Raw genomic sequence first — 19,299 nt, 5'->3', positions numbered from 1 at the left:
GGAGGGAAGGAGGGAGGGAGGGAGGGAGGGAAGGTGAGTTAGTTCTGTAAAATGTGGTATGGTCACATTTCACATAGCCTGGCACATCGCTGAGAGGATGAGGTAGGCTTCCTGAGGGATGGGAGCTGGTAAGGTACCTGGGACTCTAGGATTCATGAAAGGTTCCTGACTCCTAGTGGTCCTCTGTTCTCTGCCTCCTAAAGATGTGCACCGCAGAGCCAGAACTCTAGTTCCCGTTGACTTCAGGCGTCCTATGGATGACCTTGATATCTGGATCCTTCTGCCTCTGCCTTCCTACTTGGGGTATCACAGTCACCCACCCCCACTCCCAGCATTTATGTGGTGTTGGGGAATCAACCCAGGGCTTCGCACACACTAAGCAGCATTCTGCCCCGGGGAGCCACACCCCAGCCCTAAATCTCTTTTTCTAACCATGAAACCATGAGCCTTAGAACACATCCAGACTTCCTAGAAGATTGATGGGGGAACAGTGGCAGGGCTGGAGCTGTGGGGAGGACACTCTGGTCCAGGCACAGCAAGAAAGCTGTCATCTCCAGAGAGCTCCATTCATGCCCCTGCTGTAGGGCTTCTGACTTCCTGATAACCTGTCTGGTTAGTATTAGTGACTTTGGATGTGTGTTCTTTCACCTGCTTGAGCTCTGGTCTTTCCTGCTTTGCCAGGCATGCATGGTTCGGTGCCTCCTCCTTCAGGAAGCCCCTACCCCACCCCACCCCACTGGCTGCTCTGATGGTCACGGCCAAGCGGGTGGTCAACCCCGGGCTCTGCCTCCCCAGCTCGACTGCTCAAGCTCTGGTCTCTGCAGCAGAAATTCTGTGGCTGGCAGAACGGCTGTTCCCATAGCCAGGATGAATCATGTCGACAAGAGGAAGTTGAGAAAGGCCATCAGAGGAACTTCCTTACGAAGTTGCCGCTCAGACTTGGGGAGGTAACATGGGAAGCGTTCTGGCCAGGATCCCCACAACGTTCCCAGGAGCTGTTACTTTTAGTCTCCTACTGACGGGGCTGGACTCACTGAAGATGGGGACAGATGTCACACTGCCCCTTATTTCCCCAGCCTGAGAGAAATCTAGCACATTATTGTTCTTTCTCTCTCCAGAAGGGAAACCATTTGCCCTGTGTTGTAGAGCCCAGCGGCCACTGAGGCCCAGGTTGTTCGGGTCTGGATGTATGGCCCACTGATGGCTGATGGCTGATGGCTGATGGCTGATGGCTGATGGTTACATCAAGCTCCCAACAACCTGACAGGAGGGCGTTCAATTACTGAATCTCCCCATCAGGTCCCAGGAAGTCATTGCTGACAGTTGGCCCCAGAGTTCTGTGATAAGACCGAAGTCCACTCCTGTTGTTGCCAAGGCGGAGGGCATGCTCTCCTGGCACAGTGTCCTAAGAAAATAGGGTCCCATGGCGGCATCTAAGAACCTGCCTTGTGAGCCAGGGAAGCCAGGAAGCTGATCCATTACACACCAGGCCAGGCCCAGGAACACAGACTTGGGTTTGTTTCTTTGAAGATAAATAGCTTTGTAATTTTGTTTGCTTAAAAAAAAAAAAAACAAAAACATGAAAGCAAGGTACAACACACACACACACACACACACACACACACACACACACACACACGAAACCAGGAAATAAAAGTCAGTTATTGGATTGTTTGCTTAGGAAAAGCCAGGCTACAACTTCTCTCCGAAGCAATGGCCTTTGGGAAGATCAGAAAACCCAAATGCTGCTGTGGCGTCGAGGGTACAGAGGGAGCAGCCAGGGGAAGGTGAGGTTCTGGTCACCAGGCACAGACACACAGACTCCAGGGTGGATGGCAGGGTGGCTGCCTCTTGCTGGGATCGGCGGGGTCTTGGTTGAGCCTGTGGCTCTCTGCCAGGCCCAGCTGTGGCTGCCTCGACTTCTAGGGTCTCCCTGGTGTTTTGTGCCCCAGTTCTAGGACCCTGGTTTTGTGGTCGGGGTGGTTCTGTGCCGAAGTGTGCAGTGCTGCGCTGTGCAGAAATGGGCAAACGGAGGTGTAGGGTCCAGGCCTCCAGCAGTTCAGGAGGCCCTCTGTTCCCTGGGATACCCTCCACTGCTGGGATCTAGCCTCGGCTCTGGCCTATTAGGGCCACCGAGCCCCTGACCCTCTAAACACTCCTCTGCCCTTGCCTTCTCCCCAGTCTGGGAGGCCCAGGCAGCTTCCTGGCCTTTGTAAGTAAGCATTGTTCTGCTGAGCTGAATATTTATTTTTGTGGTTCTAGGGATGAAAACCAGGGCCCGGCACCTGCTATGCCGGCACCATGACCCTCCCACACCCAGCTAGTTTTTTTTTTTTTTTTTTTTTTTTTTTACCTCTTCATCAGCTGACTCAGTGCATATTCTTCAGAGTCTTAGTTTCAATGTTCTTTCCACAGATACCTTTTGGCAACACATGCACAAGTATGTACACAAATGCACACTTACATATTTGCACGCATGCATAACTGGCATAGGGTAAATGTGAAATCCCCGGCTCTCTGGAAAGAACTAAAAGCCCCGAGTTGCGGCATTTGCTGACTTCGGTAACTATTTTCATTGTGGCTCATTCCCACATTCCTGGGCGCATCCCCGAGGCAGAGCTAGGGAAGAGTCCCACTCTGATTCCTGTGCCCAGGAGCCCTGGGCACCAACCCTGCCCTCCCCATCACCCTCCTCTCCCCTGCTCTTCTGTAGGATACCACACCCTCAACCTTTGTCCCCAGGTGGAATTCTGTACCTGCTGTCCTCACTCAGTGCTTGGGAGAGCTCAATTGTGTCTGGTGCCCAGTAGCTCTGGGGATTGAGAGAGACTAGAAGCAGTGGACCCTCCAAACACCTTTGTCACCCCTAGCCAAAGGCCACCAGGATCAGCCTGGGTACCAGATATGTGCTCTGGTGAGGGTTGCTTCCTTGTTGTTATCATGTTTTTATGCAGCTGAAAGATGAGGGAGTACTCTGGTTAATTGTCTGAAGGATCACTATGGTCTACTGTGTGAGGGAGAATTTTGAACCACTGTCTGAGGGAGCATTCTGATCTATTGTCTGAGGGAGCACTCTGGTCTACTGTCTGAGGGAGGACTCTGGTCTACTGTCTGAGGGAGGACTCTGGTCTACTGTTTGAGGGAGAACTCTGAACCACTGTCTGAGGGAGCACTCTGATCTATTGTCTGAGGAAGCACTCTAGTCTACTGTCTGAGGGAGGACTCTGGTCTACTGTCTGAGGGAGCACTCTGATCTATTGTTTGAGGGAGGGCTCTGGTCTACTGTCTGAGGGAGGACTCTGATCTATTGTCTGAGGGAGAACACTGAACTGCTGTCTGAGGGAGCACCCTGGTCTACTGTCTGAGGGAGCACTTTGATCTATTGTCTGAGGGCACTGATCTCATCACAGGGGCTCTGTCTTGTGACTTAACCACCCGAGGCCCCACTTCCTCACCCAGCATGTGGGGGTCTGAGTTTGGGCTGACTGAGTTCTATTGAACCTTGTTAGCATGGCACACATTCTGGGACACTGCATTAGTTTGTCTTAATGTCATGTTGCTCTTTTGTTTTTAACAGCCTCATGGTGGAATACTAACATGACATGCATGTCCTCATGGTGGAATACTAACATGACATGCATGTCCTCATGGTGGAATACTAACATGACATGCATGTCCTCATGGTGGAATACTAACATGACATGCATGTCCTCATGGTGGAATACTAACATGACATGCATGTCCTCATGGTGGAATACTAACATGACATGCATGTCCTCATGGTGGAATACTAACATGACATGCATGTCCTCATGGTGGAATACTAACATGACATGCATGTCCTTGCTTTTAAGGCCACACTCCAATGCTCTTTACCATGACCCAGTTTTGAGAATGCTTCCATCACCCCAAACACTTTTTAGGGCCCGAGACCATTCTCACCCCTAACTATCCTGACATCTTCAGAGGGTAAGTTTCAGCTTAAGTGTCCAGCACACCATTTGGCCCTCTCACAATGCCTTAGCCAGAACACACTATGTACCCAGTATGAGCTCATATGCCTGTTCCTAATTTTTTTTTTAAGCAGGGGTGAAGATCTTTTTTTTAATTAGATATTTTCTTTATTTGCATGTCATATGATACCTCCTTTCCCAGTTTCCCCTCTGAAAAAAAGAAAAAAATTAAATTAAAAAAAAAAAAACCAACAAAGGCTGGGCAGTGGTGGCGCACGTCTTTAATCCCAGCACTTGGGAGGCAAAGGCAGGCGGATTTCTGAGTTCAAGGCCAGCCTGGTCTACAGAGTGAGTTTCAGGACAGCCAGGGCTACACAGAGAAACCCTATCTCGGAAAAAAAAACCCAACAACAACAACAACAAAAACAAAAACAATAAAAAAAAACTTATTCCCTCCCCCCTGCCCCTGCTCACCAACCCACCCTCTCCTGCTTCCTGGCCCTGGCATTCCCCTACACTGGGGCATAGAACCTTCATAGGGCCAGGAGCCTCTCCTCCCATTGATGACCGGCTTGGCCATCCTCTGCTACACATGCTGCTGGAGCCATAATTCTAAGATGGACCCATCCCCCTCATCAGCTGGAGATGCTCAGAGACCCTGACCCATATCCACCAGCAAGATAAAAAGCAAGCCTTAGAAGGGCGGGTGAGGAGGCAGCTAGGAGACTCAGGAGCCCACTGGACCCCTGGTTGGTTGGTTGGTTGGTTGGTTAGTTTGTGCTGTGTTGTGCTGCGCTGGGTCTCCCAAGGGCCTCCCACATGCTGGGGCAGGGCCAGGCTTGCCTGTGGGTCGAAATTGGGCTGAGAAAGATCAGAACAGTGGGAGATGTTCTTGCAGTCTGTTGTGGAGCTGGGAGGAAGCGGCCTAAGAGGGTTTGGGGGCCTGGATGAGGATAGGCTGGTTGGAGGGGGCCTGGATGAGGACAGGCTGGTTGGAGGTCCCACCTTCAGCTGTGGAAGGGAAGGAGGGCTGGTGGGGTGGCACTCATTTGAGCACTGTGGCCTACAGACACTGGGTGACATCTTCATCACTAGACAGTTTGGTGGAGGGAGCTAGACAGGCCTGCCTGCTGGAGGCTCCCCCGACACAGGAGGCAAACTTGCTGCCCTGTAGCCAGACTGGTCCTGTGCATTAATTAGCCTCCTTGAGAAAGAGGTAGGAGAATCCTGTCCTGGATGGGGTTCGTGCGAGGATGGGAGGGGCAAGTATGGAGGTTCCAAAAGAGAAGTGATGAGCAGCCTCACTGGAGGGACGATACTGCAGACCAGAGAGAGGGAGGGATCTCCATCTCCATGGGACAATAGGGGGGAGTGGCAGAGTGGCCTGCAGCTAGCAGTCCCTCTCTGGTGCTCTTCTGCCCAGCTCTTGACTCTGTCCCTGATGACAAAGTTGAAAAATCAGGAGAATTTCTAGAAAACAAACAAACAAACAAACACAAACAAAAACCAACAAAAACAAGGCTCCTCAGAGGTACAGGTTAAATGTGTCTTGTGGGTATGGCCCTCACCTTAGGCTGTGGGTCTTTAAGAACAAATATTCTAGCATGTAGGTGGCAAATCTGGGGCAAGTGGCCACATGCCCTCAAGGAAGATGCCACCTGAGTGTGTTCCTAGCTCTGTGGGCTGTCAGCGAAGGCACATAAGAAGGGGAACCTGAGAAAGCAGCCCAAAAGAAACGTGCCAGCTTGAGTCTGCTTGAGGATGCTTGGCTGCAGAGCACTATAGGTGGCTGTCCAGGCCGGGCTTTAGATTGTCTAGCAGAGGCCAGAACTTTTGAGGCATGTGTAGGGTATCCAGGCTAGAGGCTGGATACTGCCCACGTCCGCGGAGAGGAGACCCAAGTGGTATACCCACAACGCAAAGGGCAGTAGTGTGAGGTGCAAGCAGAAGCTTGGGAAGCAGGGTAGGCTGAGAAGGGGCTAGACATTCTTCCCTCCATGCAGTGCCTGTCTCCTCTCTGGGAGGTCCAGTGGAGAACCTGAGGCTAAGAAGGGCCAGCTAGGACTCAAGAGCACAGTGGAGTCTTTGGGGATAGGAGGAAGTGCGCAGGACCTGGTGCAGTGGTCTGGGCAGAGACAGGGAAGAGTCATTAAGCACAGTCTGAACACTTGCACCTAAGTCACTCCCGCTAGGCTGTGTCCTTAAACGTGGACCGCGTGTGCTGGCCTGTATCTAAGCCAGAGCCTGGGCTCATTGAGGCGGCTCACTCGACACGGGTGCGGCTAGACCTGCCCTCGTGTGCTGAGGTTTGGCTCCCTTCCAAGAGGAAGCGAGGGCGGCTGCCGTATGGAAGGAAGCCTTTCCATAGAGCTGGTGGGTTCCTGGGCAGGAGGGAAGAGGCTGGCTGCCACCTGAGGGAGGCTGAGTGGGTGAGGCAGGTACACAGAGGCCACCATGGGGGACTGGGAAGCTGCTGGCATGTGCAGTCTCAGACACTTTGCATGTGATTTTCCTGGTGCGGACAGAGACTTCCTGCAGATGCCCTCATTCTCCCTGTCATGAAGGCATGCTGTCTTCTCCATGGTGTTCTCCATGAGCAGCACCTCTTTAACTGCAGCACGGAGGCCCTTCCTGGCCGGTGTCCTGATCCCAGGCCTTCACCTGTTCCCCAAACCTGATTCCCTAAGTAGCAGCAGGTACATCAGTCCCCAGAGTGGAAGGCCAGAGTGTGGCTCACAGAGTATGGTCTGTCCTGTGTGCCCAATACCATGCCCTTGCTGAGCTCAGCGGGATGATGCTGGGGTGTGTCCTGCTGGCTTGTCCATCCTGCCAGGACTGATGAGCAGCAGGGCCCTCAGAGGCCGGGTTGAGTTTGGCTGGGAGGAGGAGGAGGAGGCTGAGAATGGAATCATCAGTTGTGGCTGTGTATTACCTCTTTGCCCTGGACCTTAGTGTTCCGGCCCTGCCTTGCTGGGCTGAAATCCTCATCAACAGAGCGGCAGTCTTTCTGAAAGCCCCATGGGGGAGCAGATTCCCTGGTCTCTCCTGGCTTCTGGAGTCACCCACCTTCTTCACAGGACTTCCTCTGTATCCCAAGACAGGTGGCCTTACCCCTCATGCCCCATTCAGTCCTGTGGCTCTCAGCTTTGCTCTTGCATGCCTGGGGGATCTTGGGACGACTCTGATGATGCACACATCTCTTCTTGACCTTTCACCTAAGGCGGTCACAGGCTGTTGGGTTAGCACGTGAGCATCTTAGGGGGTGAATTGTTCTGCTCATGACTGGTGCCATATGAAAACAGGCAACGCAGTCAGCCTGGGGGCAGCTTGGTTTCCTGGAGCCTAGGCTCTTCAGGTACCTGAGGGCCATTAAGCAACTGTGGGCAAAGTTGAGAGGGAAACTGGTGGTTGATGCCCATGACCATCACCCTGTGCCACCGGGAGCCTCTACAAGCAGACCCTGGCAATTACCTTAGCTTGGCCCTGAAATCTCCTAGGTAGCTAACAGGGCCTTGTCTTAGGATCCTGCCCATTGTTCAGATGAAGTGTTAGGGAGATAGAGGTTTCTGCATGCCTTTTCTTTCTTTCTTTTTTTATAAAGACAGGGTTTCCCTGTGTAGCCCTGGCTGTCCTGAAACTCACTCTGTAGAGCAGGCTTGCCTGGAACTAAGAGATCCTGTGTCTGCCTCCCAAGTGCTGGGTTTAAAGGAGTCTGCCACCACTGCCTGGCCAGACTTTTTTTCTTATGCTAAAACATATATATAATTTACCTATCTATTTGCTTTCTTCCCTGCCCATCCATCCATCCATCCATCCATCCATCCATCCATCCATCCATCCATCCATCCATCTATCCATCCATCCATCCCCCACCCCACCCCCTCTTCTATCTGCTTATTTATTTATTTATTTATTTAGTTAGTTAGTTACTTATACATACATACATACATATATACACCCACAATCTCATGCAGCCCAGGCTGCCTCAAACTCACTATGTAACCAAGAAATATGTTGGACTTCTGCTCCTTCCACCTCTACCTCCATGTGCTGGGATTCCAGGTGTGTGTTAGCACATCCTACTCCTGCAGAGCTGGGTGCTGGTCCAAGGCTTTGTGTACACTAGGCAACTGGACTGCTCCCCTGTTCCTGTAGGAGTGCAGGCTGGAGGCACTAGTAACCGTCACATGTTATACAGCCATCACTGCAGTTCACATGGCCTTGCCAGTTGCAGTGAAGGCCATAGTCCTTGTTATGGTCCTGGGAGATACTCTCCACAGGCCATTCCTGGGCAAGGCAATCCGAGGCCACTGTCTGCTCACAGGGTGGGGAGCTGCTGAGCACTGTGCTATTTAACTGAGGTACCCTAGGGTCAGATCCTGACAGGTTGGCCTTCCCACCTGCAGGACAGCAGGGACCCCATCTCCGGGATGTCTGTTCCTGTCAAGGAGCCAGGAGACAGAGCAGCCCTGGCTCCCTCTGATCTATCTCTCTTGGAACATATCTATCAACCACCTGGGTTTCTGATAGCCCTCATGGAGGCAGCTCCAGCTCTCTGATTGGCCCTCCTGTAGGATAGCCCCAGTGGTTTCATCTTGCCCCACCCTTTAGTATTCAGTACCAAAAATCTAAATGGGTTACTGTTCTATTTTTCCTTTTTGGGCCTCCCTGGGCTTGGCTAACTTCTGCATGTGCCGTTTGCTCCTTTTCTAGAATATAACATACAAAAAGGCACAAACTACACAAGGACAGACACCCACTGCTGTGTGGAGAGTTGATATTTTGTTAGCTTCTCTGCAGTGCTTATTCGTTTTAGGGACTGTCTCCTAAGCCATGCCTGTCCACCCCAAGTGCCTGAGAAGTGTGGGAGTGACCAATCCACATCATCCCTCTCTGACCATGTCCAAGGTCCTAGTCCCACATGACTTGGGTGTGTTTGCAGGAACACCGTGGGCCACGAGACTTGTGGCTCTGTGGCTACTTTGGTTTTCATGTGACCTGTTGCGGCACTTGTACTTTATTTCAGCTGGTAGCAAATTACCCCAACCCTGGGAAGTCTCCCTAGCCTCATCCGGAATTTGGTCAGAGGCAGGGCCTTTGCACTCCAGTCCAGGCTGCAACTCTTCCCAGACACAAATTATAGCGATGGCATGCCTCTCCGAGACCCATGAGGGTATGGGCTGGGCTGTTGTATACTTTCAGGGACTGCTGGGGGCTGAAGATGGGAGCTGGCAGGAGCCTCAAGTCAATAAATGCTGAATCACTCATCACGCTTGTCTTCCTTGTAGCCAAATACCCAGCCATCAAGGCCCTGATGCGGCCAGACCCCCACATCAAGTGGACCGTATTGGGAATGGTACTGGTGCAGGTGCTAGCCTGCTGGCTGGTTCGGGGACTCTCTTGGCGATGGCTGCTGTTTTGGGCCTATGCCTTCGGTGGCTGCATCAACCACTCACTGACACTAGCCATCCATGACATCTCGCACAATACTGCTTTTGGCACAAGTTGTGCCTCCAGAAACCGCTGGTTTGCCATCTTTGCTAATCTGCCCATTGGCCTACCTTACGCCACATCCTTCAAAAAGTACCACGTGGACCACCATCGTTACCTGGGCGGAGACGGGCTGGATGTGGACATTCCCACGAACTTTGAGGGCTGGTTCTTCTGCACTCCAGCCCGCAAGCTGCTCTGGCTGGTGCTCCAGCCCTTCTTCTATTCACTAAGGCCTCTCTATGTGAACCCCAAGGCGGTGACACGTATGGAGATCCTCAATGCCCTGGTGCAGCTGGCATTTGATGTCACCATCTTTGCCCTCTGGGGGATCAAACCCATAGTCTACTTTCTAGCCAGCAGCCTCCTGGGCCTGGGCCTGCACCCGATCTCTGGCCACTTTGTGGCTGAGCATTATATGTTCCTGAAGGGCCACGAGACTTACTCCTACTATGGACCCCTCAACTGGATCACCTTCAATGTGGGCTACCACATGGAACACCATGACTTCCCCAGCATCCCCGGTTGCTACCTGCCACTGGTAGGTGCTCAGCCTGGGCTGGGCTGGCATGGGAGGAGTGGGGAGTGATGGAAAGGGTTCTGATTATCCCCTGGCTGCCTTTTCCTTTGTGTGTTGGTAAGGGGATGGTTATGTACTTCTGGTTCCAGGGCAGCAGAAAACCTATACTACATAAGCCAGTGCCTGGAGATGGAGGAGGCAGATCCAGAGAGGGCAGAGTTTTCTAAGAGGGTACAGGTTAGCAGCTTAGGTTAGTATAGGACCTGGCTGATGGGCTCTGGTGTGTCCCTGGTCAAGTGCCTGCCCCATTTCAGCTTCCTTTTCTATATCAGTGGACACTATGAGAAGCACCCTGCTTCTTCTCTCCTGCCTGTTGGTGCTCATTTCTTATCATAGCCTTGGGACAGTAGAGGCATGCTGTGCCCAGCCTGGAGCTGGCCAGGCAGCACAGATATGGATCTTGTCCTTGTATCCTATGGGTTCTGGCTGTAGCAACAGGGAGGGGAAGCTAATAAGGGAAGGGAGGCTGAGGTGGAGGGGGGTCGAGGCTGAAATAGAGGGACTGGAGATCTTGAATGTTAGATAGGTGTGCGAGGGGCAGCAGTGGGGGAGGGGCTCCTGTCCTGAGTATGTTTGTGTATGCCCTCCTTGGGTACGTGCGTGCGTGTGTGTGTGTGTGTGTGTGTGTGTGTGCGCGCGCGTGCGTGCGCGCAGAGTGGTATGTGTGAATGCTTGTCTAATATGTGTACATTGATGGGCTGGATGCCTTTGGTTGTCCCAGTGATGTGTTCATGCAACCTATGAATCCGCCTGCCCCCTCCACAATGGCCACACTCAAATATACATTTGAGATGAGGACAGGTTAAGAGGAGGGGACAGCACATCTCAGAAGCCAAACTTGAGTCTCGACTGAGGCCACCTCTGACAGGGGCAGCCTTCAGGGAGCCATTGCCGTACGTAGGAGAGAAGGCTGTCTGCTGGGCCCATTTTAGATATAGCAATGGCTTCCCTGGGAAGGTGGGAAGACAATCTCTACAGCACTGCCGGAGTTTGGTTCTAGGTGCTGTGGCTGCAGCACTCCCTTGGGGAGGTGGTAGACATGGCGGATCAGGTCAGGGTAAAGGCTCAGGGTGAAGTATGATCACTGAGGAAACGGTGAATGGTGAGACTCAGAGACATAGGATGCTGGAGTGAGGGGGTGAGGGTATGGACCAAAGGCCTGCAGGGTATAGGTCTCAGAACTCTGCAGGCTCATAGTGGCCACGCCCTGGTCATGTGTTCATATGTGTGTGTGTGTGTGTGTGCGCGCGCATGTTTACTCACAAACCAGCCAAGGTGTGGTCTTGACCCTAACCCCTTTCCACAGGTGCGGAAGATTGCACCAGAATACTACGACCACTTGCCGCAGCACCACTCCTGGGTGAAAGTGCTTTGGGACTTCGTATTTGAGGACTCTATGGGACCCTACTCCAGGGTTAAGCGCAAGTGTAAGCTGGCGAAGGACCAGCTGTGAGCCCTGCCCACCAGTAGGCCAGCTTGAGCAGCCACATGCCTCCTACCCATGTGAACTTGTCTGTCTGCATCAGCTCCTGCAGTCTAAGCTGCTCTGTTGGGCCCAACAAGTAGATGCAGATTGGAGTAACCAGGCTTAGCTGATCTTTTTTGGGTCTTAGCTATGAGTGACCAGGATACTGAGAGCAGGCAGTCCCATGGAGCTGGCTTCTCTCTATGCCCCAGATTAAATCTAATATGTCTTTATAGTCTATGTGTTTTCCTTCTTTTGGGCAGGATGGGGTCTTGGCCTGAACCTGGGCTCCCAGAGAATGAGGTCTGAATCCACATAGGTTGAGTCCATCACCTATAGCTCCTTTTAGCAAGCCCCATGCCTGAGTCCCACTCCTTTAGGGCTCTCGAAGGCCTGAGGCATCCACCACTATGGAGGAACCTCTAGGTATGAGCTGCAGAAGGTCCCTCCCTCCATGCCACAGAACAGTTCCATTTTAGGCCCTCTGACCTGTGGAACCCTAGGCTTGACTAGGGTCAGGCTGGCAGCATAAGATCGACATCCCCAGACATGGATAGATCAGGTCGCAAGCAGTGTTTATATCCCTGGATAGGATCAGTTCAGGCTGGCAGCATTGAGTCCATGTATCTGGATAGGGTCAGGTCATGTTGACGGCATGGGGTTCATCTCTCCCCATTTTACATGGAACTGGCTTCCAAGTCAGATGACTGACTGGGCATGTGTGAGAGTCAGGGGTGGGGCACAAATGTTGATGCAATGGCATAGCTGTGATTAGTGACCTGGTCCAAAGGGGCTGAACCATGGTGGGTCCTAACGTCCAAAGCAGGTAGCCGCAGTGTGCTGTACGAGGGTGCCTCAGTAGAGAGACACAAGAGTGGGCCTAGCCTTACAGGTCCCACTATAGCCTCAGCTTGAGGCAGTAGGTTTGACCAAGGACACAACCACAAAGCAGGCCAGGGAGGGAGGGTGTGCTACAGCCATTGCCTCATGTCTGGGAGTGGCCCCTGTGGTTCCAGGAACAGGTGTCCCTGAAGAGTGACTGTTGAGATGAGTTAGAAGGCCTGGGCTAAGAACTCCCAAGATAGGAGGACTTTGAGCCAGGGCAGGAGGCCCCGCCCTGTGCACACAGGCTAATCCAGGGACTGAGGGGACTCCCAGTGAGTCCAGCTGCCACCTACTCTCCTGGATGTGCCTCACCTCACCCAGGCCTGCCAGCCCTCTTCCTGTAAACAATGCCATAGGCTGTGCTGAGACCTCCCCTCATGCCAGAGGCTGGTCCGGGGCTTCACTGTACCTCTGAAGGTGTAGTGACTGGGCTGTGCCGAGGGCATTTTGACAGCTGCTGTGAGGGCTGTAGCAACGTTCTTCTCAGGAATGTGGAGTGTGCTGCCTCGGCCAGGCCTCCTAAAGCTGCTCCGCTTTTCTCCCACATTCCCGGCCTTTAGGCCGACTGGAACCCAGTGAGATGAGATGCGTTGTTGTGGACCTCACCCCACCTTCTCCTATCCAGCCCCCAGCACCGAGCAGGCACTCTGCTCTATGGTCGTGGTGGCCATGGGAGGTCACAAGGCCCCCATGGCTGCTCTCCTGGCCATACTGACATGGCCCTTGACACCAAGAGCCAGACGCTCCCTGAAGCCACATGGAGATTAAGTGCTGGGACCCTCCCTAGGTGGCCACGGATTGTTTTTGGCAATGTCGCAGGAATCAGGGAGTCTGTGTGGTGAAACCCTCCTGTTATCTCACTCTGTTACCTGGCCCCCTCACTCTCTCCTCCACACCCCAAGTGAGCCTCAGGCACACTTCTGACACATGACACATTGAACATGGAGTCCTTGTTTGTCCAGGGAGTAGTAGGCTGCCCCCACAGACCACCCACCTGAAACCCTGGAGCTGTGTGCAGGCCCTGAGGCTCAGCTCCACCAGTAGGAGGTGCCTGGTAGCCTGTCCACCCTCCTGGGGATGTTCTGATGGAGCCCAGCTGCTTTCTGAGGTCCCCTCTTTATCCTGTTATCCTTGCATGCTCTGGCTTGCACATTTCCACCACAGCAGCCAAGAGCCGGCGCACGAGAGCGAGCCGGAGCCTGAGTGTGGACAGTGAACAGTTTATTATCATGTGGACATAACGCGCACTGCGTGGAAAGACTGCAACACTGTGGCTGCTGGAGCTGTGCTGCATTCTGACAGCTCTGTGGCATGGAAAGGCCACACTGCGCCCAGCTGCTCCCTGCCAGATGAGGTGCCAACAGTGTCACCTAGGAGAAAACTTGGAAGCCATCTAATAAAGCAGGTGATTTGGGGGTGTTCTCTATAAACCAAAGGAATGTACACTTAAATAAGCAAATATAAAATACAAAAAAGAATAGACCCGGTGTTCTGTGTCAGATACACTAAAAAATCCAGGAGTTGAGGTTTGTTTCCTCATTTTAATATTGTATCACAGGTTGAGAGTTAAGTATATTCCAGCTTCTGCAGGCTCGACGGTCGCTGGGGCCAGCACGGCTCCTCGCAATCCTCCAGGGCTGGTGCCATCTTATGTGGTGCTGATCCCACTTAGCTCCTGCCTGATGGCTAAGGGCAGGACAGGAGAGCGGGGCTCAGTGTAGCAGCGAAGGACCCAGTGCAGGCTGCCATGGGCACACATGGGCTAGAGGCCCAGCAGCATGGCAGCTTTGATAGAGACCTTGGGGAGGCAACCCAGCCCTCATGGTCTTCAACCCCTAAAGACAGGAACTTGAAAAAGCCAAAGACATGCTTCAACCCAGAGCTGGGTTGGGCTGCTTGTGGGAGGGGCCCAGAGTTTTCCTAGACTCTGACAGGTGGGCACCCGCATCTGCTCAGGGGGTATATGAGATGCAGCGGTATGGAGTCTCTGGCTGCAGAGCTGTTACGGACTGTGCAAGTGCCATGGCCTGGCCTTTCTCCTCCAGGATGTGGTCTGTTCTGGATACCTGAACATCTGAGCATCTGTTAAGTCTCCCCAATGCCTCTCTTCCTTCTTCTGTCCCCCCCCCCCTACTCTCTCCCCCACGCCCCAACCTGGGCTCCCATCACTTAACTCCCCACACTCTCCCTCCTTCCTTCACTGGCCTCTGGTGTCCTCCCAGTGGACAGACGTGGCTGGAGCCAAAAGTCAGAGAAGGGTCACCATTAAGTAAAGGGATCTTTGCAGGGCCAGGACCCTCACATACTTTCCCGGGGCTCATAGCAAGGGTGATGACAGGCAGTGGCTGAAGCAGTGACAGGAGGGCTGTGGTGTCTGTGCTCCTGCCTCCCTGGAGAGGGACTGTACTGTTCATGTCTTAGCATTCCCTGTTTCTTCCCAGGCAGCTGTCTTGAAGATAGCCTGCTGTGCTCAGTGTTTCCTATGCAGGTAGCTATTTCCCCAAGGGCCAGAATGGGAGCCCCCGCCCCGCCCCAAGGCTGGAAGCGCCTGGCTGCAGTGAGATAACTAACTGTTCTTTAGCTGTGTTGTTCCCTTCCCTGCACTCTCTCCCAGACCTGCACTCTGGTGGGACTGGGCAGTCAGGACTTGCGCCCTCTGTGGCCAAGGGCTATAGCTGCTATAGAGCCTGGCCACCAGGTCCTCACAGTACATTTTCCCCATGGGAGCCTGCCATTAGCTGCCCCTCTGGCTTCATAGGCCTGTCTAGTGTGATGACTGCTGCTGGCCTGGGAACCAGTGAGAGGTGAGGCAGCATGTGGGCTGCGGGCGCAGGCTGTGTTTTGCTGCTCTGTTTCAGCCAAGTCAGCCTTCAAAGGCCCTGGTGGGGTCAGATGTCTCAGTTTTTAGAGCCAGGGCTCTTCTGGGAAGGAGAGAACACCATGTCTGCTCCCCACATAGGATCATGCAGGCTGCGAGGGAACTCAGCGCCCTCCAAAGGCAGCTGTGGCAGGACAGGCAAGGACAGAAACTAGGGGTGTTTCCGCACCCACCTTCTCCTGCATAAATGATTTTCTGAGAGGATGCTGAGACAAGGGAGGTCTCAGACACAGAAGCCACACCCAGAGAGATATGCAGTCTTGGTAAACCACTTTGCTTTTCTGCACCTAAGTTTCCAGGGCTAAGCACTGGGGTGAGTGGGAGGTTGGGACGACAATGCTCGCCCCTGGCTGAGGCCACACTCACCATCAATGATCTCCTCCTTTACCTTGTGCAGCTCCCGAACCACCTCCTCCAGGATCTCCTGCTGGGCAGAGCCTCACAGTGAAGGGAGTGTGCTGCAGGGGTCTTTCCCTCAGCCTCGCCCTTGGGCATACCCTGCCCTCACCACTCCTTAGTTCATGATGGCTGCCCACAGGGAGGGGCCGCAGAAGCAGGCTGCAGGGTACCCAGACTCTCCCTTTTCCTCCTCTGGCAGTTCCTGCCTTTGTGGCAGCCAGGTATGGGACCCACTGGCTAGAGCTAGTCCCCAGCCTGCTGACTGTTCCCTGCTCTCACCTGTTTCATCCGGTCCAAATCTAAGGCATCCAGGCCCACATCATTCACACTCCCAGCAGGCTTCACCCTGGAAGAATAATGGGCAGGTGTGGGAAGGTGGTTGCCAGGGTCTATAGGCACCCATGCTGGGGCAGCCTGGGGTGTCAGAGTTCCCTGCTTTGGGCTCAAGTGCCATCTGCTCCCCAGCCCTTCTGCTGTATTCTACCTAGGGCTGCTGGGAAAGGCTGTGCAAGTCTTGCCTCTCAAAGGTCTCCACAATCCCTTAACCACACTTCCCAGTCCAAGTCAGGACACAGGGCCATACAGGAGCAGTTGTCTGGCTTAAAAGGCCTTATGCAGAGTAGGCAACTAAGGCAGACTTCGTCTAGGCCTCCTGCCTCCCTTAAGAGGGATAATACTAATCATGCCTTCTGCTACAAGGAGCTTGTGTTCCTAGCTGAACTCTGGTTGGTGAAACTGACTAGAGTCAATGAAATCATAGTTAGCTCCATGCTGGGGCTACCACTTCAAGCTAGCCTTCCCTACATCCGTTCTTCCTGAAGCATCCAAGGACACAGCTTTGCTCCTTCTTCATTGGTTACACTTTGCACAGGCTCTGGGCTGACATCACTGACTGAAACATCAACGCCTCATGCACAGGTACTCTCGCAGGTGAATCTAACTCCAGGGTCTTTCAGGACATGGTGGGGGTGCTGAAGGCAGACACAGTCTGGACCCAATTCTCTGCCCATGTGGAGAGAAGAGCTATTGAATCCTATGGCCCCAGGGAAAGGTACAAGGCTGGAATCAGGTAAGGGAGACTGGGATGTGATGGAATTTGAATGTTCACTTATGGGGACAGCTTGCTGCATAAGGGGTGATGTAGGAGAGTGAGGGCCACTGATCTTATGGGGACAGCTTGCTGTGTAAGGGGTGATGTAGGAGAGTGAGGGCCACTGATCTTCAAAGTTTGGGAGAAAAGGCTGGGAATGAAGTCAGCCATGGCACTGAACAGGTCTACCAGGAACTCTGGGTTCTGGTAGGCAAACACAGTCAAGCTTCAGGTCCTACCTGTGGGCTGCGGGCACCATTTCAGCAGTGACTGCTGGGAACCTGAGTCATCTACCTTACTTCTTTAAGCCTCAGCTCTCCCACATCCACATGGCAGCCATCATGAGCAGCATGTATGCTGTGAGTAGGTGGTTACTGTACATTTTCATTAAAACTAGAGACCAGTGCTGGGACTAGATGCCCAGGGTAGGATGCTACCCAAGGTGTGTGTGTGTGTGTGTGTGTGTGTGTGTGTGTGCGTGTGTGTGTGTGTCCCTTCTCTGAGGATAAGGGGAGGGGGCAGTGGGGAGAGGAGTTTGTAAGGGTAGAACTGGGAAGAGAGAGGAAGGGGGTCTGTGATCTGGATATAAAGTGAATTTTAAAAAATTAAAAAGAAAGAAAGAGAGGAGAGGGTGGAAATGAACCACAACAAGAACAGTGGAGACTAGATTTGGCCTGAAGCTGCAAAGGGATGTCGTTCTCACAGGGAGGCCTTGCCCATGTGTCTGCCCAGGGAAGGACACTTGACCACTGAGGAGGTGGGGGCATTCCCTGAGAACCCACTGCAGTAGGGACTAGCTCTGCTGGAAGACCACAGGCCTACTCCAGCCTCGTCTGCCAGCCTTCCCCTTCTTTCCTGTGTTCTGCAGGGAGCTTGTGTGTGGAAAATCAGCTTGCACTGAGTGCTCGTGCCCAGTCTTCCCTCCTCTAGTCACACTGCCTGTTCTTTAACTTTGCTAGGGTGGCTGTGCTCAAGACAGCACCATCTTCCATCTCCCCAGGTTGATGGCTGCTTCCTGAATCTCTGCAGCACATTCTCTCCCTCAGGCCAACCCCTCTCTAAAGCTCCCACCCCAGACCATCGATGCCCTCAGTGTGCTCTAGAGCTCCTAGGAAGCGCAGCTCTCTCTGGCACACAGCCTGGCTACCCATGGGCATGCCTGTCAGGGCTGGGCTAGAGCTCTTGCTCCACTTGCTTTTACTCTGCAGTCACCCGCTCTGTGACAAGAGCTGCTTGCTCCCATTTGGGGATGTCAATACAGAGAGTTACTGGTGTGGCTTAGGGACCTTCAAATGCAGGCATGTTTGGCTTCAGTTACCATCTTTGTCTTTGGGTTCTCAGTGGTCTATCCTGCTGTCACACTGGCATTTGGTTTGGGAAACAAGGACAGGGAAAGCTGACTTTTGAGAAGGTTGACTAGGCCTGTTGCACGCAGAGAGAAGGACCACCTGAAGGGTGAGGGTGCTGTACTGAGGGGAGCAGCAGTCCCCCACTGCCTGGTGGGGGGGACTGACTGTGTGCATTTGATTCTCTTCCCTCTGACAGTCATGCCTCTGACAGTCAGAGCCTTGGCCTTCTCTTCTCAGGAGGGGAAGGAGCCAGACTACACCCCTCTGATAGTCTCTAGCTTTGCCTTCCCCAGGTCTGAAAGAGCAGACCACCCTTCCCAGAGCAAGCTGTTAATACTAAGACACAAGACAGGGTTGGGGTGTTAGTCATGGGCCAGGGGATAGAGGAGGCCGCAGAGCCTGGGCAACACATGGACAGGAGGGTTGTCGGTACCTAGAGTGAGGCTGCGACTGAAGGGGGCTCTTAGCTTCGGGGCTCTTTGCCACAGACGGGGTTCTACAGCATGGAATGAAACAGACACGTGAACCAGTACCAGCGCCTGCCCACAGACTCGTCTCTCGGCCCTTCCCAGAACAGCTCACCTGGACAGCAACGAGGACACAGGTTTCTCCACCGAGTTGCTCCGTTCCCAGGGCTTTCGGCCAGCCTCTGCCAATTCATTTTATGAAGGGTCAGAGCTGAGAGGATTCAGTGTCACCCCACTCCCAAGTCCTCTCTGCAGGAGCCTACTCAGACTCTGGTGCAGAGCCACTATGGGAGCTCTCAGAGTCAAGCTGCAACCTGGCTCCAAGAGTCAGTCCCCTTTCAGCTGTCACCCTGTTCCCCACCATTCCCTTGACACTTGAGGACTCTACATAGAGCTTGGTTCAGCTGGTAGGGAAGCAGCCATTCTAGCTACAAATGAGCAGGCAGGGATCTGAGCCAACTCTCAATGGTCTTGTCCTGGTACACACTCCTGAGCTAGCTTCCTGGACCCCACTGAACCTCTGCCCACTAGTCTCTTCACATTGAGTCTGGCCTGATCCCTTCCTGAGCCTGAAGTAGCTTTCCCTTTTCTGAGTTTAGTGGCACAGGCTGAGGGCCTCATCTGGATGCTTTGAACCATATGTTATTACAGATTCAGAATTCATATGAAATTTACTTGAAGTTTTAGAATTTGGAGGATTTTGTGGTTTTGGACTGGGAATGCTCAACCTTTGTTGTACTAGA

General features: G+C 53.2%; 2 protein-coding genes across 10 annotated transcripts in view; one reads left to right on the top strand and one right to left on the bottom strand.

Annotated features, from left to right (window-relative positions):
• The window catches only part of Degs2 (delta 4-desaturase, sphingolipid 2), a 13,174-nt gene extending 1,448 nt beyond the window's left edge, over nucleotides 1–11,726 (top strand). The window contains exons 2-3 of the mRNA XM_031356706.1: nucleotides 9,242–9,984; nucleotides 11,330–11,726. Coding sequence (XP_031212566.1) covers nucleotides 9,242–9,984; nucleotides 11,330–11,476 — 890 coding nt within the window. The 3' untranslated portion in view covers nucleotides 11,477–11,726. The remainder of the gene's footprint in view (nucleotides 1–9,241; nucleotides 9,985–11,329) is intronic.
• Nucleotides 11,727–13,577: 1,851 nt separating this feature from the next.
• Evl (Enah/Vasp-like) overlaps nucleotides 13,578–19,299 on the bottom strand; it is a 123,763-nt gene continuing 118,041 nt past the window's right edge. For 6 of the 9 annotated variants that reach the window (XM_031356701.1, XM_031356698.1, XM_031356700.1 and 3 more), the window contains exons 10-14: nucleotides 18,672–18,738; nucleotides 18,523–18,585; nucleotides 15,930–15,996; nucleotides 15,618–15,675; nucleotides 13,578–14,059 (exon numbers count right to left, since the gene is read on the bottom strand). In XM_031356701.1, the coding sequence (XP_031212561.1) occupies nucleotides 14,022–14,059; nucleotides 15,618–15,675; nucleotides 15,930–15,996; nucleotides 18,523–18,585; nucleotides 18,672–18,738 (293 nt within the window). In that variant the 3' untranslated portion in view covers nucleotides 13,578–14,021. The remainder of the gene's footprint in view (nucleotides 14,060–15,617; nucleotides 15,676–15,929; nucleotides 15,997–18,522; nucleotides 18,586–18,671; nucleotides 18,739–19,299) is intronic. The other 3 variants (XM_031356705.1, XM_031356703.1, XM_031356699.1) reach the window with 1 other exon arrangement.

This window comes from Mastomys coucha, unplaced genomic scaffold, assembly GCF_008632895.1.
Source record: "Mastomys coucha isolate ucsf_1 unplaced genomic scaffold, UCSF_Mcou_1 pScaffold6, whole genome shotgun sequence".
Classification (NCBI taxonomy): Eukaryota; Metazoa; Chordata; class Mammalia; order Rodentia; family Muridae; genus Mastomys; species Mastomys coucha.
The sequence above is the reverse complement of the archived record's forward strand: the minus strand, read 5'-3'. Positions and strand labels throughout refer to the sequence as shown.